This window comes from Salvelinus namaycush, chromosome 8 (genome assembly GCF_016432855.1).
Source record: "Salvelinus namaycush isolate Seneca chromosome 8, SaNama_1.0, whole genome shotgun sequence".
NCBI classification, from domain to species: Eukaryota; Metazoa; Chordata; class Actinopteri; order Salmoniformes; family Salmonidae; genus Salvelinus; species Salvelinus namaycush.
In genome coordinates this window covers 2,679,657-2,707,199 of record NC_052314.1, presented here as the reverse complement: position 1 = coordinate 2,707,199, position 27,543 = coordinate 2,679,657, and the positions used below count along the sequence as shown (strand labels likewise).

The 27,543-nt window shown below is 41.7% G+C and overlaps 2 protein-coding genes across 3 annotated transcripts in view; both read right to left on the bottom strand.

The window, feature by feature from the left end:
- The window catches only part of LOC120052286 (tripartite motif-containing protein 16-like), a 35,617-nt gene extending 15,939 nt beyond the window's left edge, over positions 1 to 19,678 (bottom strand). The window contains exons 1-5 of one of the 2 annotated variants that reach the window (XM_038999115.1): positions 18,995 to 19,678; positions 18,482 to 18,577; positions 13,214 to 13,447; positions 12,749 to 12,908; positions 12,282 to 12,623 (exon numbers count right to left, since the gene is read on the bottom strand). In XM_038999115.1, the coding sequence (XP_038855043.1) occupies positions 12,427 to 12,623; positions 12,749 to 12,908; positions 13,214 to 13,447; positions 18,482 to 18,577; positions 18,995 to 19,591 (1,284 nt within the window). In that variant the 5' untranslated portion in view covers positions 19,592 to 19,678 and the 3' untranslated portion in view covers positions 12,282 to 12,426. Of the gene's footprint in view, positions 1 to 12,281; positions 12,624 to 12,748; positions 12,909 to 13,213; positions 13,448 to 18,481; positions 18,578 to 18,994 lie in introns of those variants that run through there. The other variant, XM_038999114.1, reaches the window with a different exon arrangement.
- LOC120052291 (E3 ubiquitin/ISG15 ligase TRIM25-like) overlaps positions 1 to 27,543 on the bottom strand; it is a 65,997-nt gene that overhangs the window by 11,073 nt on the left and 27,381 nt on the right. The gene's annotated exons all lie outside the window — the stretch shown is intronic.

Here is a 27,543-nt window from a genome sequence, read left to right as displayed (position 1 = left end):
ACAATTGTCTAGCAAATCAGGAGGGGGATGGTCTTGATCGCAGTGTACATGTTTTGTATCGAAATAAATTCCACAATATTGAGGTTCGACAGTTTTTCAATTTCGCATGGGGGGGTCAGATTCGGGAATATGCTGTGTTTTACGTAATGCTTATGGACACTTTGAATGAACTGTTAGATAGGGTTAGAGATTATAGCGAACCAAGGGATCTCTTACAGTTGGAAATTTGTGGAGACAGTCTGCAGAGCCGTGTATCGCTTATTTTACAGAATGGTGAAGCAGATCTTGAACAATTTGTTAACCTGCTAGAACGCCTTGTTCAGTCAAATTTAAACGTGCTAGCAGATAGGACCCTCGAACTTGTAGTACAATTAATACGTCAACCCCAAGGGGGCGGTGGTCAGAGAAGGAAACTCGATAGCCTAATGCAGTCCGAAATCATAAGCAATAAACGGGCATACCTCATAATCGTACCCAATCATGGTAATAAGCTATGCTTTGCCATAGGGCTGGCCCATTTACTCAGCCCAGGATGTACAGAGCGCGCAGCGTTACAGAAAGCTCAAGAGCTACAAAAGGCTGTGGGTCTCGGTATACAGGATGCTGTGGCTTTCTCAGACATAGTCCAATTTGAAAACTTTCTGAATATCAAGATTGTGGTTTTGTACCACAGTAGGGCTAATGACGCTCTCTTGAAGTTCCAAAATATACAAGAGCCACATCCTAAGACTATGTACTTTTATGTGCAAAATGAGCATTACTATGCCGTAACTAACATCACAGCTTTTTTAGGCGCCCCATATGTTTGTCCCGCCTGTCATACCGGCTACACACGCCTGGGTGGGCACTCGTGTCGTTATAACTGTTCAGTATGTCTGGATAAACATTGCCCTATGCAACCGCTAAACTTGACACCCTGTGAGGATTGTCACCGCACATGTCGCTCGGTTTACTGTTACGAAAAACACAAAACTGAAACATGGCACCCCAAGGCCTGTAAATCTGTAAGCAGTTGTGACATTAACAAGAAATGTCCAAAATGTCATTGCAATTACAACCTTAAAATAGACAGCCCTAAACCACATGTTTGTGGAATTCTACATTGCCCCATCTGTAAAGGGCCTTTGAAAAGCAGAGACGCAGAAGTGGTTCAAGAAGTACCACATGAGTGTTACATTCAGCCCTTGGCTGAAGATGAACATACAGAGAAATATGTTTTTTATGATTTTGAGACAAATCAGCAATCAGGGGTTCACTTGCCTATTTTTGTATCTACCATGACTTTCACCGGTGAAAAGTGGTCGGCCGAGGGGCCCAATTGTGCCCGGCTCTTTCTAAAACATTTTAGAAAGGCCCAGTACAGAAACTTCACGTTTATAGCTCACAATGCGCGAGCCTATGACTCCTATCTGCTTCTGAACCCTTTGATACAGCAAGGCGTTGCGCCCAGTGTCATAGCTCAAGGGAGTAAAATATTATGTTTTGTTGACCCCGCCTTCAAACAGAGATACATTGACAGCTTAAGCTTCTTACCCATGAGATTGGCTCAAATGCCAGAGGCCTTGGGTTTTGAAAACTCGGTCAAAGGCTATTTCCCCCACTTCTTCACATCTGAGGAGAATCTACATTATATAGGATCTTATCCATCCCCCGAAATGTACGGGTGTGATCAAATGTCTCCCAAAGAGCGTGAGAAATTCATGACGTGGTACGAGACAGTAAGACATGGAACTTTTGATTTTCATAAAGAGATGGAATCATACTGTGACAATGACGTGGTTATACTACGTGAAGGATGCCTCAGATTCAGAGAAGAGGTAATCAAAGATGCGGGCATTGACCCCTGGAGCTGTACAACTATTGCATCCGCGTGCATGAAAACCTATCGTACACACTATCTAACTCCAGCATCTATAGCTATCCCATCGCCAGACAACTACCGACGACAATTCAAGGCCTACTCTAGTGGTTCCATTCAATGGTTGGAGTACTTGGCCCAGGATAAAGATATTTTTATCCAACATGCTTTGAATAGGGGGGAGAAGGCTTTTGGGCCTTACCATGTAGATGGATACACACAGATTGACGGGGTTGAGACAGTGTATGAGTACAACGGTTGTTTCTTCCACGGTTGTAAATTATGCTTTGTCCCCCAGGCCATGTGTGTCCTAACCCAAAAGACTTTTGGGGAAATGTACCAAGAGTTTCAAGACAAACTGAATTCTTTAAAGGCTACTTACGGGTTAAAAGTTGTGGTTTTGTGGGAGCACGAATGGACAGCCCTCAAAAAGGCGGATCCTCATGTTCAGGCCTTCCTTACCCAATATGACCCTCCAGAGCCCCTGGAACCGAGACAGGCCTTGTTTGGAGGCCGGACCAATGCTTTGACATTGCGTTATGTAGCTCAACCCGACGAGACAATAGGCTATGTAGATTTTACATCCCTATATCCTCATGTAATGAGTTCCTCATGCTATCCTATAGGGCATCCTGAAATTATTCACAGCGACTTTGACATACCTCAAAATTATTTTGGTCTAATCAAAGCGACTGTCTACCCTCCTAGGGGTCTGTTTATACCTGTGTTGCCTTACAAGGGGTCTAAAGGAAAACTTTTCTTTCCCCTTTGTCGCACATGCTGTGAAAACAACAACCAGGAAAACCCATGTGATCACTCAGATCAAGAAAGAGCCCTGACCGGTGTATGGGTCACCGTTGAATTCTCTAAGGCTTTAGAGAAGGGGTATCGTGTGGCCAAAATCTTTGAAGTGTGGAACTTTTCCAGGAAATCAGACACACTTTTTAAAGAGTACATCAAGACCTTCTTGAGATGCAAGCAGATGGCTTCAGGCTATCCTGCATCGGTCACAGATCAAGAGAGTAAAGACAAGTACATTCAAGACTACCATGACAGAGAAGGCATACTTCTTGACCCTGACAGAATAGAGGTCAACAAAACCAAAAGAAATGTTTCGAAATTGTACTTGAACTCCCTTTGGGGGAAATTAGCGCAGAGATGCAATATGCTAACAACTTCGATCATTAAAGACCCGGAAGAATTTTTGGAATTTGTTTTTTCGGACCAATACGAAATTTCACATTTTTCATTCTTGAGTCAAGACATTGCCTTGGTGCAATGGCGGCGCAACCAAAAGTGGGTTCTACCCCCAGGTAATGTAAATGTGTTTCTTGCAGCATTTACCACAGCCTATGGCCGACTTGAACTGTACACCCTCATGGAACAGCTTCAGCGGCGGGTTCTTTACCACGACACAGACTCTGTGGTCTATGTAAGCAAACCGGGGGATTGGAACCCCCCACTTAGCAACTATCTTGGTGGTTTAACTAGTGAACTCGACGAGGGTGACCATATCACAGAATCGTCCTCATGTGGTCCCAAAAGCTATGCTTTTAGGACTAAAGCCAATCACGTGGTGTTGAAAGCCAAAGGCGTGACTCAAAACTACGAAAATGCCCCGCGTGTAAACTTGGAATCAATCACGCGCTTGGTCGAGGGGTTCGTAAATGACAGGAATAGTGACTTGGAGATTTTGAGCTCCTACAACAAAATAGTGAGGGATAAAAAGGGGTTCCATCTAAGAAACGCCCCACTCACTAAAAGATTCAGGGTAGTCTATGACAAGAGACGGCTATTGCCTGACGGTACCACATTGCCCTTTGGCTACTGACTTAGGCTACAAGCCCCGGTGTGTCTTAAAGCTTAAGATATAATGACGGCTGTCGAGGATTTTGACCCCCGTTTAAAACTGCCCTTTTCGGCCTTAATTGCAGGCCCCTCAAACAGTGGTAAAACTTTTTTTGTAAAAAGTATTTTAGAGAATTCTGAACATGTGTTATCTCAAAAGCCTGACAATATTGTATGGTGTTATTCCTGTTACCAACCTCTGTATGATGAATTATTGAAGACAATAAAAATCAAGTTTGTTGAAGGAATACCCGATTCTCTGTCTGATGACGAACTTCTCCCCCCCCATAAAAACAATCTGCTTGTTTTGGACGATATGCTATTTGCTGGTAGCGAACACCCCGAAATTGCACGAGCTTTTACCCAATATACTCATCATAGAAACCTGTCCGTGCTTTACTTGGTACAGAATGTGTTTCACCAAGGTAAAAATAGTCGTACCATTAGCTTGAATGCCAACTACATGGTATTGTTTAAAAATCCTAGAGACAAACTGCAAATTAGCACTCTAGCTCAGCAGATGTACCCTGGAAGGAAATCATACTTTATGGAGAGCTATGAGGACGCTACCAAAGAGCCATTTTCTTATTTAATCGTGGATTTAAAAGCAAATACTCCAGAACACCTTAGGCTACGTACAGGTCTGTTTCCGTGGGAGCGGCCTGCTGCATACCTTCCTAAAAAGTAAACGCTATGTCTCTGCGTTTAAAAAGAAACCTGCCCCTCTTGAGAAGGCTAGTTGGGTCTACAGCTAAAGAACGGAAGGCCATCTTGGGTCGCTGTTCTTCAGATCTCATATTAGCCCTATGTGAGATTGCTTTGAATCTTCTCAAAGGACGCATTCCACTCACCCTGAACCAATTGAAAAAATTAAAGAGACAAAAGACCGCGATCAAACTCTTTGCCAATAAAAGGGCCAGTCTTCAAAAGAAAAGACATACCATACAACAGTCTGGGGGTTTTCTTCTACCTTTACTCAGTATAGCCGTGCCCTTCATCACCAGCCTTATTGCCGCCCGACGTGGGGGTTGAACACGAGGTGTGATGGCCACTAAAATGTACTTGGTGCCTCAACAAGAGTTGGATAGACTTAAAAAACAAATGCATGGTCCTGAAGATATCAGACAAACAGCGGAAAATGATTTGGATACGGCCATGAAGGATGTTTTGAACCGAAAAGGATTGAACCCCTATGATAAGATTCAAAAATACACAAACCTAATGCAAAGGTATTTGACTCTGGTAAAGCAAGGGGAGAGAGAGACTAACCATTTAACACTTTCCCTACCGGACCCTTTAACAGATGTCGAACCTAGCGATAGCCATGCCCCTGTAAGGCCTGTACCGTCGATCTTACCTAGTGAAGATCATATGTCTGGTGAAGCTCAAATGCCATTTGAAGATAAAGTTATGCATGACCTACTGACCCATGTGCCTTTACGTAACAGGAAGAATGTTAAATACATTATGAACAAGATAAAAGACTCAAAGGGGATAGCTGCTTGGAACGACTCTGGAGAGTTTATCCTTCAGGGCTCTGTTGTTAGGGGTTCCCATATGCTGGACTTGCTTAAAAGTACCACGGCTGCCCACAAGGTTGCTGATGACCGAAGGCCTCCCGGCTGGCGTCAGTTTCTTAAGGCCCTGGCAATCCTCAACATTCCCCTCTCGGGTGTACCCAACCATAAGCTTCGTCAACAGATTCAAGCTTTAAAACAAAAGCCTTCAACGAGATACAGCACCCCTAAAGATGCCCCAACGACACCGTCCCCTTATGAAAGCGATGATGCTAACTCATTTACTCCCATGAACGTCTCAGGACCTTTTCCTAATCCCGATCTCTCGGGGTGGTTAGACTTTTGAAAATGACTTTTGAATGACTATGATTAAATTCAATAAATGTTTTATTTGAAAAATAAGCAATTTAACATTTGTGGCATTCTTGAAACATATGACGTGAGCATACGCCTTGATTACGCGTTCTTAAAGGACACACATTTGAACACTTTTGATATTTTCTAACAAAACAAGATACAAGGTTATCATTACTTCTTAAATCCTCCTTATAAAGAGACATAACATCTTCAAAAGAAACTCCCCGGGGTCTTTGGCACAGGTAAAATACACAGTGGTGACCGCATGTAGTGGAAAGGTTATCTTGCACTTGTTTGATGCTGTAGTAGATCTTTGAACCGTTTAGGGTCAAAAAATCTTTAATAGATTTAGGGAAATGGGAAAAACCGGGAGGAAAGCCATAGGAATCAAAAAAAGTTGAGATTTTTCTTCCACCTTCCTGTTCTAATGTCATAGCTAGCCAATGTTCACCAGGCCTGTGTTTAGGATGGGTATTGACAATAAACATTGCAGGCCTCTCAGGCCATATCTCAATAGGTAATTCATCACAAGCCATCACTCCACAAAATTGTTTTCCAATCAAGCGGCTCATGAGCCCTTCCAACTCTTGGGTATTCATGTCTTTGCTCAAAGGTCCTTAATAATAATCCACTAAGACCTGTCTTCGGGCATTCACTTCCAAGATTGAATCAGAGCATGCGTAAACAATCATGCTAACTGTACATGTTAAAGGTGTACGGAAACGCATTTCCAGCCTGAGGTTACCTTGGGACATCACAGACAGATTTCCTGAGGTGTCATCATCAGGGGATAAATTGAAAGCATACAACGTGTAACCCTCTGCAAAATCATTTCTGTCAATAGGCAAAGAGAGATCTTTGAGATGTCGCCCTGTAGCCAGGAATAGATTGTAAAATTCTCGCACAGATATGTTGTTATTAAATTGGGGTTGGAAAGCCTTAGCCGGAACCTGACGTCCGTCCTGACAGAGAGCTACATACTCTGCATTGAAGTGTTGAAAATTAAAGGTTTTTTTATCTAAACTCCCCGTATTAGAGGCGTGATCAACCAGACCTATAACCACATATCTAGGTAAAGGGCCTAGAAATAGGTTTTCTTGACTGCAGATTCTACTGCCCACAGGTATGCTAAAGGTTTTCATGGTAATTCTTTGGAGAGGGTAAAGGGCATTTCCTTTCATCAAAGCATGTGAGTGACCCAGGCGTACTGCCGGAGATACAGACACTTTTTTAATAAAAAGGGTGGCCCCCAACACTTTCAAACTAAAATCCCCGTCTTGGGGAGGCATCAGGCAAAACTCATCCTTGGCCCTGGTTAATTTTAATCTTAAATCCACAGAATTTAAGAGTAACCGTTCTTGAAAGAAAATGTCAGAGTGTATAGGGCCTAGCAAATGAAACTCTCGAGATTCGGCGCAGTAGCGAGCGCGTGCCGCCAGTCCTTTGTTTGCACCGGTGGAAGGGTCTGTCGATTCCATAGCGGCTCCTGCAGTATCCTTGCTAAACAACCCGGCGCTAAATTGTGTTTTGAGAGTGTCTTCGGAGTAGTTTAGCAAACACTCCATGATGGCTCTATATGGGTATGTGGCGCTGCTTTGACTGATTAGGCGTTCACCCAAAGTCACATCCACTTGGGAGAAGATGGTGGCCAAGGGGTAATTAATGAGACTCACTTTGGCATCGCCTGCAATATTAGACCCATCTCTTTTGGTCACTTTTAGACGTAAATGCACCAAGGTGTTGTTGAGGTCCAGATAGTTGTCACCGTGGCCTGGTATGAAAAATTCGATAGGCCCGTTATCTGTAATAGCCGAGAGGGGGGCTATCTCCACATAACTGGACCTGTCTATTGAATGCTGCGTTAACGGTGCCGTGAAAAGATAGAGTTCTGTCTTTATAGCTTCAGAGGACATTCGGTGTAAAAGAGCCATGTCACTTATTCTTTTAGAAAATACTTCCTAGTATTCTTTTTGGTCCAGACCTCCTCACTTTACCACGTCTTTGACTTACTGAGATTCTTTTAACAGTTAACCTCCGCTTTTTAGGTGCCGGCCTGCGTCTTAAACCTGGGGGTCTCTTTTTTGGCCTTCGAGACAATATCATAAGCCCCGAGCCTTCTTGATGCTCCACATCTGGTGACGCCCTTCGGGTCATAGCATTTGCTACAACCTCACTTACTATATTTTTAGCCGCTGATTTTAAATGTGGTTTGGCTATGCTGAAGCCTCTCTTCATAAACGGTAAAACCATCCTAAAGAGGTTACGAAATATACCCCCTATCCCCGCACCGTACATTGTCGGTGCTCCATGATATCCTGGTAGTCCATTACCAACTTGATCCACATAGTATGAAACATAACGGTTAGGGTCGAGCTGATGGTGCTCCATAACCCTTTTATTTGTATTATGTTTATAAATATAATACCAAATATTATATATGTAGAGAGGTTTTGGTGGGTCTAAAGTGGAGTTTTACAATCGTTTTACCATAAGTAAATTCAATGTTTTCGTTCTGATCCGTTTTAAGCTCAACCAGAATGTTTTCAATATATTTCTTGCTGACATGTACGTAGTGCGGCTTGTCATAATTGACAGTGACGATGTCCCCATCCTTTCCGTCTATATGAACTGTTCGCAGGAGGGGCACACGTGTCTCCGACCCTTTGATAGGTTATGATGTCGGTATACACAAATATGTTGTAAAATCCTGCATGTATATCCGCAGGGAATGGGAATAATTTATCTTTCACATACATCCATTTATTGGGACCCATCCCCAACATGTAGGATAAATTACCGCTGGTCTTTATACCACCGTTAGCAGGCCCTGAGATTTGTATCCTTTTATGGATAGGGTTGTAGAATAGGAATATTTCCATCCTGTTCAGGGTTAGGTGTTCATTCAACTCTGAGACGATCCTGTCGACGGTTCTATAGAAACCTTTTTTAAGCTTAATAAGTTTCGCAGGTTCCGATAACTTTTTGCAATAAAAATCACGGTCCTTATCTTTGATATTATACCAACTATGGGGGTATGTAATCTCGCTGAGACCTACTTCCCAAGCCTCTGATAACTCTATAGGCTTTGGAAAATTGGTTGTATAATTCGAACTCTGATTATTACGGTATATATGTGCAGACGCATTACTGGGGAGAGTCAGGTAGAAGCCGCTGTGTTCCATGATGCACAACTGTGTACACGCGAATGATGCGCTAGTTATCCTGACTGAGGGTTTAAGTTAACACCCGTTGCATCCACCACATCGTGCTCCAATACCCAACTGTTGAACTTTTGGGGCCAGTTTTTCCAGCGGACCAGCAACCATTTTTTACCCTTTTCTCTCTTCTGATCTAGAATCTCCTCCACGTGAAAGACTTTGTCTTTACCCAACTGGACCTTCTGTAATTCCTTCTCATAAAAAGATCCCTCTATAAGATCCCCGTCATAATCTTTTAACTTGTAGACCGGGGGTATGCGTGGCAGACATTCTGTAACGGTAAACAACTCCGAGCTGTAACCTTGTTCGTATTTTTTGTCGAAAACACCCCTCAACTTCGATATACGCACCAAGTCACCCACGTTGAATTTAAAGTTAATTTTTTTCTTACGGCGAAGTGGGAACAAACCATACAGATTTTTAAAGACTTGAAAAGAGTTTTCAGAAGACACCTCAGAGGGCTTCATACGTATACTCTTATGGTAGCTGTTGTTGTACCCCTGTACTAAATCCTGAACGATATCGATATATCTATGTGTGTTGTGAGCTGTAAAATATCTCCACATCCGCTCCTTCAAAGTCCTATTAAAGCGTTCCACAACCGAAGCTTTCAAATCAGAACCTGTAGCAAAATGTACTATATTATACTTATTCATTAGCTTCTGAAATGTATTATTAAAAAATTCTTTTCCGCCATCAGTCTGCACTTTCTTGGGTGCGCCTCCTGCCTTCAAGATCGAGTCAAAGGCCCGGGTTACCTCTGCCCCGCTCTTATTTTTTAACACCCTTACAAAGGCTACTTTAGAGAAAATATCTATAACCGTTAGCATGTAGCGATTTCCATCATTTTTATCTGCAAGGGCCTGCATGTCACATAGATCCGCCTGAAATTGGGATAAGGGATGCGTAGAAAAAACTCTATTTCTTGGAAATTGTTTTCTTACAGGTTTATGGAGAGTATAGGCATCCTGCTCTGATAACCACTCATTCACTTTAGCATCGCTTAACAGGCTACCTGTTTCTTCGGCTATAGCTCTCTGTAAACGCTCTTTACCACCATAAGACCCGGGGTTAGCGGGATTATAATAAATGTTTTTCAACAGCTGCTCAGCCATCCTTCTTGCCTCTCTGAGTTACAATAACGTTAATGAGCCACTTTCAAATAACGACAACATTTCAGTTTGTGAATTTTTATTTTTTAAAACCTTGTATTACGTATACAACCAATTCAGGATTTGTTGCAAGATACAAGTCCCAGTTTTCTCAACAATCACAGCATGCAACACCCTGTATATATGGTTTAGATTTACAGGTTTGTGTCGCTGAATTTTTAAAACACACACGTCGGATATATAAGTATATAAACAACAAATATGATACACGTTCACATTAAATGGTGGTTCAAACAAATAATGTAAAATCTTAGCCAAAGTTATTTCTACTTCTTCAGAATCATCAACAATTCTGGATACCATCTGTGTCCATTGCATACTCTCCCCCGTATGTCGTACATGATTCATGATTTGTTCCATTTTCAGCAAACGCTCTACATTAGCCCAGGTATTGTGTGTCGTGTAGAACGATACATTGTTCACTTTATTTTCAATAATCTGATGCATAACATTTGTAAGGTCTCTCAAAAGAAAAAATGTATTTATTCGCTCCAACATCATAGACACATAGTTACCCATAGCTTTACGTCTAAATAACAAAATGTCACTCGGTCTCTTGGGATTTATTGAGCCAGAAAAGCATCACATCAGCCACCACAGCTTCCCTGTATTTGTTGTCGTCCACCAGGGTGTGTCGGATTTCTTTGAGTTTCTCGTGGATGAAGATGGCCTCCTTCAGTTCATGTAGGAAGGCTTCGGTTACCCCGTAAACTCTAGGGATAGACGGCACAAGACCCATAGACTCCAGGGCGATGACCAGCGCTGGTATAAACCGGCAGGACCACAGTCTTTTCACCAGCTCCTCAAAATGATTGAAAAAGTAGTATCTAGGAGGGTCGTATAGGCAAGGATGACGACGCTGGCTGGGATGATTGATCTCACAGCCGATGCATTTTTCTCGTATATATTCGCCAATCACCACGTCTAAAAGTGTAGCTACAGATGCCTTGATTGTGTCCACAAAAATAGTACTGGCCACCCCATCAAACACATCCTCAGGTTGTGTAAATGTAGGGGGTGTCTCGGGTCTTGCCAGGGGGGAGTAGAGTGTAGGGCTTCGTGGCATTGAGTCCTTAGTGTCGGGCCCCCATGACGTAGCTGCGTCCTCGTAGATGGTCTGGATATCCATGGTGTATGATGAAATGAAGAACTGTCTGCTTTTTTCTTTTTATTGTAGAACCAGGCCTTTGGGTATCTGGGCGGGGTTAAAGCATCCGCTTACTTAGTTTTCTTCTGACGCTGTATCTTCTTGAGGCTCTTTTGAATCGTAATCTTTACGATTCGTATATATTATGCACTTCTTTAAATGAACAATGCTCTGCCGCTGTTGGCTCTGTACAAAGAGAGCATCCAACGACTGCAACATGTTCAATTCCATTACATCCCAACTTTTAAAAGGAATAAGCAGACGCAGTCTGGAATCACCAGTAAGGCCCCCCTCCCTAATGTTTTGGTTTCGGATTTCCTCGGTGCCGATATAGAACTCCACGCAGCCGCACGGACGTCCATTCTGTCTTTGTATTTTCACCCTGTGAAATATTCGTCCTGAGGAGTCAGGGGTACCTTCCCAACGGGTCTCGTGGCCCGTGAACACACTATACCCCTTGGTGATAAGGCCCAGTTCAGGACACACAACCTTGCGAAAAACCGACCAGTCTTCAACACCATAGTCCAAGCCTACAGTCTGGTCTGTATATTCTTCTCCTTCAGCTACCGTATAGAGGGTCACTCTACAGGCCAGGTAATCAAACCGATACCCCCACAGCTGGCCATTAGACATCAACACTTGATCTTTCAGCGCATTTGCTGGCGGTATTTGGGTTCTATACACATTTAAAAAACGTTTTTTTGGAGCATCATATATTGCGGGTTGATACTTTGCCCGTGCTCTATGGACAACCCTAGGGCCTGCTTCAGTTGTTACAGTCATCACTGCTTTGTCACCGATCCCAAATTCCATGGTTATTCTTAAGATCTTGTACAGGCTTAAACCGGGATTGTTCCGGGGCTTTATAAGGCGGTGCCCCTGACATTAGTGTTTCCTAGACAACAACCCCGGAGGGCTATAAGCTATAAAATAGGCCTTACTCTTTGAAATGTTCAGCACACACACCCCCAACCACCCCACCCCCCTCAAACCAAAAGGGGGGTCAGGACAGGAAACCCTGGGCTTGCACGCGTCAGCAGGACATAGGGTCATCAATCATTTTTTTTGACAGCTGGACTTAGGGTCATCAATCAATATTTTGACACGTGACATCTACTTTAATCTCTCTTACAGGTCACCTTTCTGTTCCCTTCAGACAGAGAGATGTGAGTGTGTGCTGTGTTTGGGTCCAGTGTGAGCTGACAGGAATCTGGGAGAAGAGCAGACCAGAGACCAATGAGGAGAGTTAGAACAATAAGTTAAGTCAGATACTGTATCTACCCTGTCTTTGATTAGAGCACAGCAGAGATCAAATCAGAGAAATATGAGGAGTCAGATAGATACCCAGTCTTTGATTAGATCTACTATTGATATATTTTTCTAGAGGGATTGTTAGGAGTGTCAGTAAAAAGAGACTGTTAGTTACTTCACAATAAAGAGACTCACATTGTAACAACTGTTCTCTGGTCTTGGGCTCTGGAGGCAGTACAACATCCACTATATTCACTACAGACACACAAACACATTGACAGAGAGAGGGAATGTTATCATCATACCATATTCCACATGTATATGACTAGTAGGGAACTTTCAACGGTCTAAAGTTGATGTTCTTATTATTTTCAACACACCTGTAGTGGAGATCTTGGTCCATTCTCCTTTAAGGAAGTCTGCTAGTTTCTCTCTCAGTTCAGACACAGTCTTACTCACATCTCCAATGTACTGAAGAGGAAGGACAACGATGCTGGGTAAGTCTGAAGATACACTGATACTGGAGAGAGACTGATAACTCTGGACAGAGAGAGACAGACAGAGAGACAGAGATCGAGAGAGAGAGAGAGGAACAGAGGGATAAAGAGAGAGAGAGAGAGAGCCAGAGATGGAGAGAGCCAGAGATGGAGAGACACAGATGGAGACAGAGAGGGACACAGAGAGGGAAGAAACAGAGAGAGAGGGACAGAGAGAGAGAAGGCGGGACAGGGAGAGAGAGAGAGAGGGACAGGGAAAGGGGGAGGGACAGGGCAACATAATGATTGAGATGAATAGTTTCACATTAAGTTAATTTCATATCACATGTAACAAGGCAGTTTAGTTACCTGGAGGAAATGGATGTGATCCTCTGTGTGTGAGAGCTGCTCCAGCTCAGTGCTTCTCTTCCTCAGATCAGCTATCTCCTGCTTCAGTTGCTCCAGGAGTCCTTCAGCTTGACTCACTTGAGCCTTCTCTTGGGCTCTGATCAGCTCCTTCACCTCAGAGCGCCTTCTCTCAATGGAGCGGATCAGCTCAGTAAAGATCTGATCACTGTCCTCCACTGCTGCCTGTGCAGAGCGCTGTTAAGAGAGAGAGAGAGAGAGAGAGAGAGAGAGAGAGAGAGAGAGAGAGAGAGAGAGAGAGAGAGAGAGACTGACTTGTCTTAATTTAATGAGCCATCCTCATTACACTAACACCCCCTCTTCTAAAAACACATTGCATGCCACCACAACCTCCACACAATCACATTATCCAACACCACAGTACAATACACCATCAGCACCACATTCCATCTGTCCATCCAACCCCTCCTCTCCAAAAAAATCACTAACTTGTTCTGCTTGCAGTTCCGCAAGCAGACCACCGGGGGGGTTGGGAACAAGAGCTCTGCCCCGAGTCCTAATAGGCTGTAATGTATTGTGTCCAGTCTAGTCCTAGCCCCCGCTGCCGGCTGGTCCTACTTGTCTGCACTAGCATTATGCTCTATGTCCCCTCAAAACACAATAAACTATCTGTGTTAGTAAACATACAAAATCTCCCCCTGATTAACCTTGAACGCCTTGATCACACCGATGGAGTTTTGCGCAAAATAGTACGCAGCTGGATATATATGCAACAAACATTTCTGTCAAGCCATCTACACATACAGTTTGACGCATACGATACATCCAACATACGCACCACAACGAACACACTGCAACTTCCTCTGCAACGCAACGCTGCAAGGAAAACGCAGGGTTCCATTGGAAATGAATGTACTTCTGGTGTACCAAAATGCAAAAGGCTTGGCACCTAGCCAGAGCACTTGAAAACCAATTGCAAATTTACGAAAATAAAACCAACTCCATGTTGATCTGTTCGTACGTAATAAACTGAGGCAGATTAGCCACCACTACTCTTGTTGACGGGGTCGAAAGAGGCATAATCAGAACAGTTACACCCCACTCGCAACTAGCCAGGATACAAGACTTTTCATTACCACAACCACCGCCTTGTTCATTCTGGATACAGAGTGTATATGTTCCTCTCCCACCTGTTCGCCGACCATGAGCAAAAACTTACTCCACACCATTCTCCAGAACGTACCGAAAGCCATTCCGAAGCGACAGCGTTTCTTCCCCATTCGACTGACACTATGATGGCCATCACACCACCCAAACAAATGACCCCTACTCAACTCTAAACGATAAACAGCGGAAACCAACAAACAAACCCTCCACCATGAGAAAATACATTTGGAAAAACAAAGAAAATACGCAAGAACCAAAAGTAAAGAAAAAGTATAGTATCCCTCCACACGACCCACAGCACCCACACACAACCAACTCCTCACTTTAGTTTAATATCTACTTCACTTGCTTTGGGAATGTTAAGATATTATATAAAGCCCCTTGAATTGAATTTACATCTTTACAACACTAGCCATAGCCTAGTGGTTAGAGCATTGGGCCAGTAACTGAACGATTGTTGGATCGAGTCCCCGAGCTGACAAGGTAAAAACCTGTCATTCTGCTCCTAAGCAAGGCAATTAACTTTTGTTAATTAATGAATGAAATTGTTCCCGGGGTGCCGTGGATGTGGATTAAGGCAGCCCTCCGCACCTCTCTGATGTAGAGGGGATGGGTTAAATGGGGAAGAGACATTTCAATTGAATACATTCAGTTGTACAATTGACTAGGTATTCCCCTTAATATAACTTTTATTCTTCTTTAGAGTTTAACTTCTTGCCACTATAGGGGGTGCTGTTTCGCATTAGCATAATTTGGTCTACAGATTAAACTGCCTAGTACTCAATTCTTGCTCGTACAATATGCATATTATTGTTATTATTGGATAGAAAACACTCTCTAGTTTCTATAGCCGTTTGAATTATGTCTCTGAGTGGAACAGAACTCATTCTACAGCACTTTTCCTGACAGGGAGTGAGATTTCAGAAATCTTGGCCCCTGGTCCCAGGTCAGTTTTAAAGTCCCTGTAAATGCTATGAGGATACAAACACTGCCCACGCCTTCCTCTAGATGTCAGTAAGAGGTGACAATTTGAATGGAGTCGATTGCGCAATCAGGGCCTGTATAAAAGAGCACAAGGCGGAAGTGGCTTTCTTTTCCTGCTGCGCCTGACGCACGATGGATGTCGGACTGGCTCTCTTTCCAAGCTTTGGTTTAGCCACTTATATATCGCCGGTCATGTTTTTACTCGTTATAGGTGTTAAAAACATCATAAGGTAGTTAATTTAAACCGTTTTATAGCAATTTATATCCGTTTAGTGCAATTTTGAGGCATTTCTTTGTGATGCACTTTGAAGCGCCGGGCACGTTTCCAGTACCGGTCGAACGTTAGTGGCCATTTCGACGGACAAGAGGACATCTTTCGACCAAAAGACGATTAGACCGGAGAAAGGATACATTGCCCAAGATTCTGATGGAAGAACAGCTCATAGTAAGAAATATTTAAGATGATAAATCGTTGTTCTGTAGAAAAATGTTAAATGCATATTCCGCCATTTTTTTTGGTATAGCTTCGCTTGGCGAACCCTGTATTGCACAGTAAGGATAATTTTAGAAATGTAATTCAGCGATTGCATTAAGAACTAATTTGTCTTTCGATAGCTGTCCAACTTATATTTTTTTAGTCAAGTTTATGAATAGTTATTCATTAGACAAGATCACTGTCAAAGATGGCGCCCGACATTTTCAGGCCAGTTTTGCTAGTATTCTCATTGTATAACCACGTTTTTTTGTGGCTAAATATGCAAATTTTCGAACAAACTCTATATGTATGTTGTAATATGATGTTACAGGAGTGTCATCGGAAGAATTCTGAGAAGGTTAGTGAAAAAATTAATATATTTTGGCGATGATAACGATATCGCTCTCTTTGGCTTGAATCAATGCTCGGGTAACGTTTGCATATGTGGTATGCTAATATAACGATTTATTGTGTTTTCGCTGTAAAACACTTAGAACATCTGAAATATTGTCTGAATTCACAAGATCTGTGTCTTTCCATTGCTGTGAGCTGTGTATTTTTAAGAAATGTTTTATGATTAGTAATTAGGTAATACACGTTGCTCTCTGTATTTATTCTAGTCGAGTTGTGATGGTGGGTGCAATTGTAAACTATGATTTCTACCTGAAATATGCACATTTTTCTAACAAAACCTATCCTATACAATAAATATGTTATCAGACTGTCATCTGATGAGGTTTTTTCTTGGTTAGTGGCTATCAATATCTTTATTTGGCCGAATTGGTGATAGCTACTGGTGGAGAGAAAAAATGGTGGACAAAGAAAAATGGTGTCTTTTGCTAACGTGGTTAGCTAATAGATTTACATATTTTGTCTTCCCTGTAAAACATTTTAAAAATCTGAAATGGTGGCTTTATTCACAAGATCTGTATCTTTCATTTGGTGTCTTGGACTTGTGATTTAATGATATTTAGATGCTACTATTTAATTGTGACGCTATGCTAGCGATGCTAATCAGTGTGGGGGGGGGTGGGGGGTGATCCCGGATCCGGGGTTGAGAGGCGTGAAAAGTTAACGGCAGTTGGCATCCAATATGTTGCATTACCTCCCCCAACTGGACTATAATATAAATCTATTTACTTTGTGATACAACATGGGAAAAGGAGAAAATATAATAATACTAAATAAAACCCTTCTAACTAACCCTATAGTCATTAAAAACCCACTACCCCATTCAACTGCTTTGACCCTATCTGCTCCTGCACCACGCCAATGGCCTGGGAGGACGGGACACCACCACTCAACACATCCTGGAACTCTTCTGAAGTCAAATCTCGTATGACCAAATACTACTCTGCAGCTGTCACCACAACATCTATTTTCTGTGATTTGTTATGAACACTAAGAAGCCAACCTTACTGAAGCATATATCACTCGTTGGCCTATCCCTCTGTGCTGGCACAGATCTACTACTCACAGGGATCCTCTCAGGATCCCTCACCCTCCCTCATATCCACCTCAACCTGCCTCTCTCTCACCGGGCACTTCTGATCCCCAGCAACATGGACACCCCTACAGTTGACACACACAACTTTATCTACACAATCCTCTATCCCATGACCTCCTGCACACTTCCCACATCTTGGAATCTCCCTCCTACAAACTGCTGCAACTTGACCATAAACGTTGCACCTGAAACAGCTCAGTGGATTCAACACAAAGACTCTAACAGGATAACTGATATATCCTAACATGACTTTGTTGGGTAAAGATTCAAAACTCAAAAGGACTGACAGTGACACCTCTGTTTCACCACGCTCACCACCGGGTCTGCTTCTCACCAAGCGGCTGGCATCACAAACACCAGGAGTCTTCAACTTCAATTTCTCCACCTCCACACTTAACTCTACCCCAGAAATCACTCCTTTAAATGGTGCCCTGTTCCTAAGAGCAAAGCAAGAAGCAGATCCTGACCAATGTTATGTGACACGGAGCTTCCACTCCCTCTGGCCAGAAGAAACACAAACAAATATCACAAGTCCACTACAGGTGACCTTCACTGATTCAACTGGACCCAACTCCTTTCCCACCCACCCTGAAACCACTAATGGATCTGCCAAAAGGTATGGATCCACTTTCTCCAACAATGTAACTCCTACTGCACCAGATTCTTCTTTATCATGTCCATTGATGCCAGGCTCTGGTTCTGAACTCTTCACCACACCTTCTACCTCACTTAACTCTCCCTCATTCATTTCCATGTCACCTCCAGAACTCGGTCTGGCGCACGGCTCACTCTGTTTGCACTTGAATTATAACATTGAAATGTCTCTATTCCTTTGAAACTTTTGTTAGTGTAATGTTTACTGTTATCTTCTGATTGTATATTTCACTTTTGTTAATTATCTATTTCACTTGCATTGTAAACATATGTTTCCCATGCCAATAAAGCCCATTTAATTGGATTGAGAGAGAGAGAGAGACAGAGAGAGCTCCATGTTAATGTATAGGGGACATGAGTCAGTCATGGTTACTCAAGGCTATGTGATGACGTAGCCCCGCCTGCTACTTCAAAATCAGTGTCGGCCCAATAGGGAATGTCCTCTTGGTGTAATGGTGTGTCTCCTCTGGTCAACAATACTCACCTTGAGAGACTCCACAGCCTGTTGGAGCTCCTTCAGCTCCTTCTCTCTCTCCTGGAATCTCTGCTGGACCTTCTGCTGACTCCTCCCCAGCTGCCTCTGTGGAGAATCACTCTTCAATGAGCTATCAAGCTTTATTAGTCCAGTAGATCAATAGTATAGTAATGTGACATCGGGCCCATAGAGAGTAAGGATTCAAATGTATCTGTGTGAAATGATATTATTATGTTGCTATGTGAATGATTATAGTTTTAACAGTCGGTGTAAATGTATCAATGAGTTGAGACTGAACTTTGGACTCATTAAAGGGCATTCAGAATGATAATAGTGTTTGACTTTAGAAAATGGTGATACATTTGGAGAATCTGGGTTAACATAATCAAGGTTTGTGTTCATATTTGTTCTGCTGAGGATCAATTTAATTTGGATGATCTCATAGTCAAACAGTTTTAGTTCCTACTGTATCTTTAATTCTTTGTTTATCAGACAGTCACCAACAAGTTGTTCTGGTCTTACCTGTTTCTCAGTCCTCTCTGCTGCAGCTGACACTGTATCATGGCCTTTATGTTCATCCATTGTACACAGCAGACAGATACACTGCTGATCGGTACGACAGTAAACCTCCAGCAGTTTGTCATGATGAGAGCAGATCTTCTCCTGTAGTTGTGCGGTGGCTTTGACCAGCTTGTGCTTCTTGAAAGCAGGAGATTCATAGTGAGGTTGGAGGTGAGTCTCACAGTAAGAGGCCAGACACACCAGACAGGACTTGAGGGCTTTCTGCTTTCTGGTCCCAGTGCAGGAATCACACGCCACATCTCCAGGTCCAGCACAGCACAGAGCAGGAGGGGGAGCAGCCTGGAGTCCTGCCTTCCTCAGTTTCTCCACCAGCTCAGCCAACATGTTATTTTTCCTCAGAGTGGGCCTTGGAGTGAAGGTCTCTCTGCACTGAGGACAGCTATAGACCCCTTTCAGAACATCCTGATCCCAGCAGCCCTCAATACAGATTCTACAGTAACTGTGTCCACAGGGAATAGCCACCGGCTCCTTCAGTAGATCCAGACAGACAGAACAACAGAACTGGTCCTGGTCCAGCAGAACTCCCTGTTGAGCCATTTGGACGGTTGTTCACTCTCACACAGACAGACGACACAGAGACTCAGATCAGTTTCGTTTCCACAGACGAGAGGTTGTGGAGGGGAGGGACTTCCTGGTTCTGCCAGAGGGGCTGGGTAAGAGGGAGGGAGGGGTTCGAGGGAGGGAGGGGTTAGAGAGAACTGTGTTCAATGTTAATAGAGACAAATATTTTAGTTCCTAGGTTAGGACCCTTAATATGGAATACATTAAATAGAGTGGTTAGAATATATAAAGGGTAACAGTTTCTATGAAGCACATATTATAATGCTTTTAATGAATGTTGTAATGCCTTAAACTGATGTGCTGTGACACTAACTATAAGCCTCCATAATAACTCGTACGTGGTTGTAAAACTGTACAATGTGTTATGATTAGCTACAATGGGGGGAGGGGGACTTGAAGTGGATACAATGTACTGTAGGTGAAATTAATACTGGATGTATTGACTGATCATTGAGAATGATGTAACCCTTTACATTACAGTGTTTATTGGTGTGTAGTTGTTCCTGTTAGTACAGTGGTGTAACAAGTACTGTGATGCCTCATTCTTCCACTGTACCAGCAGCAGTAACCCTAACCAGTAATAAGGCTACTGTAATGGAAAGTGTTACAGGAAATATAAAGTAAGGATTTATACATGTCATCTATGATATATAGATATCATGTATGTAATGATATGTCTATGTCTTCTAGATGGTGTTCTATACTGTATGTAATGATATGTCTTCTAGATGGTGTTCTATACTGTATGTAATGATATGTCTATGTCTTCTAGATGGTGTTCTATACTGTATGTAATGATATGTCTATGTCTTCTAGATGGTGTTCTATACTGTATGTAATGATATGTCTCTGTCTTCTAGATGGTGTTCTATACTGTATGTAATGATATGTCTATGTCTTCTAGATGGTGTTCTATACTGTATGTAATGATATGTCTATGTCTTCTAGATGGTGTTCTATACTGTATGTAATGATATGTCTATGTCTTCTAGATGGTGTTCTATACTGTATGTAATGATATGTCTTCTAGATGGTGTTCTATACTGTATGTAATGATATGTCTTCTAGATGGTGGTCTATACTGTATGTAATGATATGTCTTCTAGATGGTGTTCTATACTGTATGTAATGATATGTCTCTGTCTTCTAGATGGTGTTCTATACTGTTTGTAATGATATGTCTTCTAGATGGTGTTCTATACTGTATGTAATGATATGTCTCTGTCTTCTAGATGGTGTTCTATACTGTATTTAATGATATGTCTATGTCTTCTAGATGGTGTTCTATACTGATGTAATGATATGTCTCTGTCTTCTAGATGGTGTTCTATACTGTATGTAATGATATGTCTTCTAGATGGTGTTCTATACTGTATGTAATGATATGTCTATGTCTTCTAGATGGTGTTCTATACTGTATGTAATGATATGTATATGCCTTCTAGATGGTGTTCTATACTGTATGTAATGATATGTCTCTGTCTTCTAGATGGTGTTCTATACTGTATGTAATGATATGTCTATGTCTTCTAGATGGTGTTCTATACTGTATGTAATGATATGTCTATGTCTTCTAGATGGTGTTCTATACTGTATGTAATGATATGTCTATGTCTTCTAGATGGTGTTCTATACTGTATGTAATGATATGTCTTCTAGATGGTGTTCTATACTGTATGTAATGATATGTCTCTGTCTTCTAGATGGTGGTCTATACTGTATGTAATGATATGTCTTCTAGATGGTGTTCTATACTGTATGTAATGATATGTCTCTGTCTTCTAGATGGTGTTCTATACTGTATTTAATGATATGTCTATGTCTTCTAGATGGTGTTCTATACTGTATTTAATGATATGTCTCTGTCTTCTAGATGGTGTTCTATACTGTATGCAATGATATGTATATATCTTCTAGATGGTGTTCTATACCGTATGTAATGATATGTCTATGTCTTCTAGATGGTGTTCTATACTGTATGTAATGATATGTCTTCTAGATGGTGTTCTATACTGTATGTAATGATATGTCTTCTAGATGGTGTTCTATACTGTATGTAATGATATGTCTCTGTCTTCTAGATGGTGGTCTATACTGTATGTAATGATATGTCTTCTAGATGGTGTTCTATACTGTATGTAATGATATGTCTATGTCTTCTAGATGGTGTTCTATACTGTATGTAATGATATGTCTATGTCTTCTAGATGGTGTTCTATACTGTATGTAATGATATGTCTATGTCTTCTAGATGGTGTTTTATACTGTATGTAATGATATGTCTACGTCTACTATTTTCAGTGGTGATTTTATCATGTCAATCTTGGTTGGGCAAACAACAATTATTTTTAGCTGCTTGACAGCGAAGCCTCTACACAACTCTAAACAATACATGAAATGCACTATAACGGTGACAAACGGTACCACAAACGTATAGGGTACATCCAGCTGTCCTTAGAGTGGAGCTTATGGCTGACTTGATTCAATACATATGGTTTCTACTGACTCCTTGTGGATTTGTGTAACTGGATAAGAACCGCATTCTCCTTCAATGATAATGAATGTCGACATGAGTTTAGACCATAAACAAACATTATTACATTGATGTTCAGTAAATTCACAATGTTTGTTCTTATATAATTAACACTTGCAACACTTACATAATTAACACTTAGCTCTAAGTATAAGCAAGTGCAAGTAAACGAGCTGCGATCAGGTCAGCCTGTTCATTCAGCACTTTCTAAATGGACAGCGACAGAAATTCAGATAGATGTTAGTTCAGATAAATTCAGATAGATGTTAGTTCAGATAAATTCACATAGATGTTAGTTCAGATAAATTCACATAGATGTTAGTTCAGATAAATTCACATAGATGTTAGTTCAGATAAATTCACATAGATGTTAGTTCAGATAAATTCACATAGATGTTAGTTCAGATAGATGTTAGTTCAGATAGATGTTAGTTCAGATAGATGTTAGTTCAGATAGATGTTAGTTCAGATAGATGTTAGTTCAGATAGATGTTAGTTCAGATAAATGTTAGTTCAGATAAATGTTAGTTCAGATAAATGTTAGTTCAGATAAATGTTAGTTCAGATAAATTCACATAGATGTTAGTTCAGATAAATTCACATAGATGTTAGTTCAGATAAATTCACATAGATGTTAGTTCAGATAAATTCACATAGATGTTAGTTCAGATAAATTCACATAGATGTTAGTTCAGATAAATTCAGATAGATGTTAGTTCAGATAAATTCAGATAGATGTTGAGGACTTAACTTTACTCTTCTTTAAGTCACCACAGAGAGAGAAAGAGAGAGACCCAGACTCAGCGGTTAGCTTACCATTTGAAGTACTTTATTAGGCCTACGTGGTCTAAAAGGAAGGACAAAACAATCAGGAGGATCCACTTTTACAGACATGATTGTCACGGCTGTTGAATGAACTGAACCAAGGTGCAGCGTGGTGAGCGTACATTTAGTCTTTTATTCGAAATGACGCCGACAAAACAATAAACAATACAAAACAAACCGTGAAGCTTAAGGCTAAGTGCCATCAAACAAAGTTAACCTCCCACAAACACAGGTGGGAAAAAGGGTACCTAAGTATGGTTCCCAATAAGAGAAAACGATAGACAGCTGTCCCTGATTGAGAACCATACCCGGCCAAAACCTAGAAATAGAAAATCATAGAAACCCAAAACATAGAATGCCCACACCAACTCACGCCCTGACCAGACCAAAATAGAGACATAAAAAGGATCTCTAAGGTCAGGGCGTGACAATGATACAGACCCACTGACAGCACATTGACCAAACAAAACAACCAGGAGGATCCACATTAACAGACATGATACAGACCCACTGACAGCACATTGACCAAACAAAATAACCCTGTTAATGTGAGCTGGAATTACATGGGTCGATTATAAAACTGTTTGTTGAACACAAATATTTGAATTGGAATAGACTGTCACTGGCAACCATGGTTACGAGGAGGGGATACTATAATATAATGTTGTTGGGTCTGTAAAATCACTCTCCTCGTGGAGAAAAGCACCAGAGAAAAGCATCAGAGAAAACCATCATTCTAACATTACCTCAAATCATTAATAAGATACTAATGAGATGGACCTTTATAAGCAATATAACAACGCAGATGTACAAACTATGGCATATATGACGATAAGAGGTTTAAGAGGCAAGACGTCATTTAAGAGGACATTAAGACATGAGCGAGCTGAGACGGATCTAGCCTATATGCTGCCTATTTGTTCAGCACTTTTGAAATGGACAGCGACATAATTCAGAATATGGGCCGTTCTTACAATATTCTCCCTGTACACCAAGTCAGAACAGTAGGCTAAATTAACAGGGGCACATAAGCAAACAATGAAAGCTTTTACAAGGGGGCAGGTAAGCAAACAATGAAAGCTGTTACAATATTGGAATATGAGATTTCTCAGATACAGGCTATGTAGGTTAGATGTGCACCACCAAGTCAGAACAGTAGGCTAAGACATGAGGGAGAAACGGACCACATTCTTCGGGTGATGCACATGGGCTACCAACTGCTTACTACACAACATACACTTAGTATTATTTTCTTAGCTACAGTATTTACATCTCCCTGATATATTACATCATTTATGCAGCAGCATACTAGACATATTTATGGACCATTGTTATGCCGTGCTCACATGAACAGGAAGTTGGCACAGCGGTCCTTCTTGTGGGAAAACTTCTCAATGACTTTATCAAAGTCGGGCATTCTCAGGATGAAGTCATGCTGGATTGACAGCATGGCCAATGCATTTAACCTTTTCTGACCCATGGAGTTGCGTATGAAGGCTTTTATCCTTTTAAGGTTGAAAAGTTTCTCTCTGACTCGCCGATTGTCATCAGAGTGAAGATGATGATTTGGCCTCCTGCAGATTGTTCTCGTAGACTGATTTCAATCAAGTGTTGTTTTCCAGTGTGCAGCCCAGGATGCAGGTAGACAGTGAACAGCTCCCTGTTCAACTTCTCCTGGTTGCCCTCAGGCCATAGCTTTGTAGTACACTGGAGTTGTGTGGTGGGAAAGGAATCCTAGCGTTTGGACACCAGGTACATTACCACTCATCACCGCTGCCCTGTCACAGGTTTGTACAACTTGACATGCAGTGGTGCTAGGACTTGTTTGATAGTGTTGGAGAGGCCAACACCAGTTTTGTCCTTCACCTCTACAACAACCTCTCACACACTGTTGTCTGGTAACATGTAGCACAGCACTATCACCATCTGTAATTTACAAGAGACGTCAGTGGTCCCGTCTGCCTGTACAGACACAAAAGGAGTCTATGAAGACACTCTGTCTGTTCCAATGGAAGACACTCACCAGCTCTATGAAGACACTCTGTCTGTTCCAATGGAAGACACAGAGGTTTCAATACCTTGGGATCTTTGTAACAACAGGCCTGAATTGCCTTTTCAAGGAAAATTATCTCCCAGTTCTTGATCGAATTGAGAATGATCTCTGAACCTGGATCTCCCTCCCAATCAGCTTAGTGGGAAGAATCAATGTTCTGTATGAACATCCTCCCTAGATTCAACTATTTATTTCAGATGCTCCCATGATATCGCCCAGTTTCTATTTTCAAAACAACCAACCAAAGCATCACCAAATGTATATGGGCCAATAAAAACCCTAGGATCAAGTGCTCCACTCTATTGAAACCTGAATCTAAGGGTGGTCTTACCATTTCCTGCCTTCAATTGTACTACTGGTCTGCCCAAATCCACAACATGTTAACATGGATCACAAAAAGACAAGACTCAATGTGGATTCAGATAGAGGCCCAATCCTGTGGTTCATTGTCCCTAAGCTCAATTCTATTCATGAATAACTTTAGTGAAGTGGTCAACATCGCCAAAACCTTTGTGATTTACAGCACCCTACTAGCATGGAAGGACTACAGGAAATACCTTGACAACCAGGCTGCATCACATCCGGTCCTGATCGGGAGTCCCATAGTGCGGCTCACAATTGGTCCAGTGTCGTCCGGGTTTGGCCATCATTGTAAATCAGAATTTGTTCTTAACTGACTTGCCTAGTTAAATAAATGAAATAAAGTAAAAATTAATCCCAGATATGCTCTCACTCACCTATAGTATACAACTCAGACTTGCCAAAAGCCCTGAGTGATTCCACTCACCTATTGTATGCAACCCAGACTTGCCAAAAGCCCTGAGTGATTCCACTCACCTATTGTACGCAACCCAAACTTGCCAAAAGCCCTGAGTGATGCCAACTTTCATCTTTGGCATTCTCTAGTGTTCAGAACCTTTTCAGACCTGTTACATCAGAACACTACTACACTGAAAGCCTTTCAAGAGCTCTGCAGTGAATTCAATGTGCCAAGATCCAGTTTGTTTTCATATCTTCAGATTAGACAGGTCATTTCCTCATTGACTTCCAAGGGGAGGTTTAGAGCTCAGCTGAATGAAGTTGAGAGCCTTCTTGCTACAGAACAGTCCATCAAAGACTACATCTCCTATATCATATATCTCCTTTCTGAGAATGTGGACTCCTCCTTTACTCCTGTAAAATGAAATAATCTAATTACACATTCTATTACACCTCAGTGAGACTCCATAGAATGAGTCCTTTTACATTTCTCCTGATTGTAAAAGATGTACCTCTGAAAGTGGAACCTATATTCATCTATTTTGGAGTTGTAGAGAGATTACCAGATTTTGGCAATCTATACATACTGCCTGTAACAGCGGCCTTCCCTCTCTTCACTAGAAGAGGGGGTGAAACAGGGATCGGGCCAACACACAGCGTAGCCAGTGCTCAACATGTTTAATTAACAAAAACTACTGTGAACACTAAACAAATACAAAATAACAAAAGTGGCAAACCGATACAGACCTATCTGGTGCAGAATACAAACACAGAGACAGGAAACAACCACCCACAATCCCCAACACAAAACAAGCCACCTATATATGATTCTCAATCAGGGACAACGATTGACAGCTGTCTCTGATTGAGAACCATATTAGGCTGAACACAGAAACAGACGAACTAGACACACAACATAGAATTCCCACCCAGCTCACGTCCTGACCAACACTAAACAAGCAAAACACATAAGAACTCTGGTCAGGACGTTACACTGCCGAACTGAACATATTAGATATACAGTTTGATATGACCCAGTGTCTCTGTCTTCAATCTATACATACTGCTGAACAGAACATATTAGATATACAGTTTGATATGACCCAGTGTCTCTGTCTTCAATCTATACATACTGCCGAACTGAACATATTAGATATACAGTTTGATAGGACCCAGTGTCTCTGTCTTCAATCTATACATACTGCTGAACAGAACATGTACCGTTTGATATGACCCAGTGGCACTGTCTTCAATCTATACATACTGCTGAACAGAACATATACAGTTTGATATGACCCAGTGTCTCTGTCTTCAGTCTATACATACTGCTGAACAGAACATATAGTCTGATATGACCCAGTGTCTCTGTCTTCAGTCTATACATACTGCTGAACAGAACATATACAGTTTGATATGACCCAGGGTCTCTGTCTTCAGTCTATACATACTGATGAACAGAACATATACAGTTTGATATGACCCAGTGTCACTGTCTTCAGTCTATACATACTGCTGAACAGAACATATACAGTCTGATATGACCCAGGGTCTCTGTCTTCAGTCTATACATACTGATGAACAGAACATATACAGTTTGATATGACCCAGTGTCACTGTCTTCAATCTATACATACTGCTGAACAGAACATATACAGTTTGATATGACCCAGTGTCACTGTCTTCAATCTATACATACTGCTGAACAGAACATGTACCGTTTGATATGACCCAGTGGCACTGTCTTCAATCTATACATAC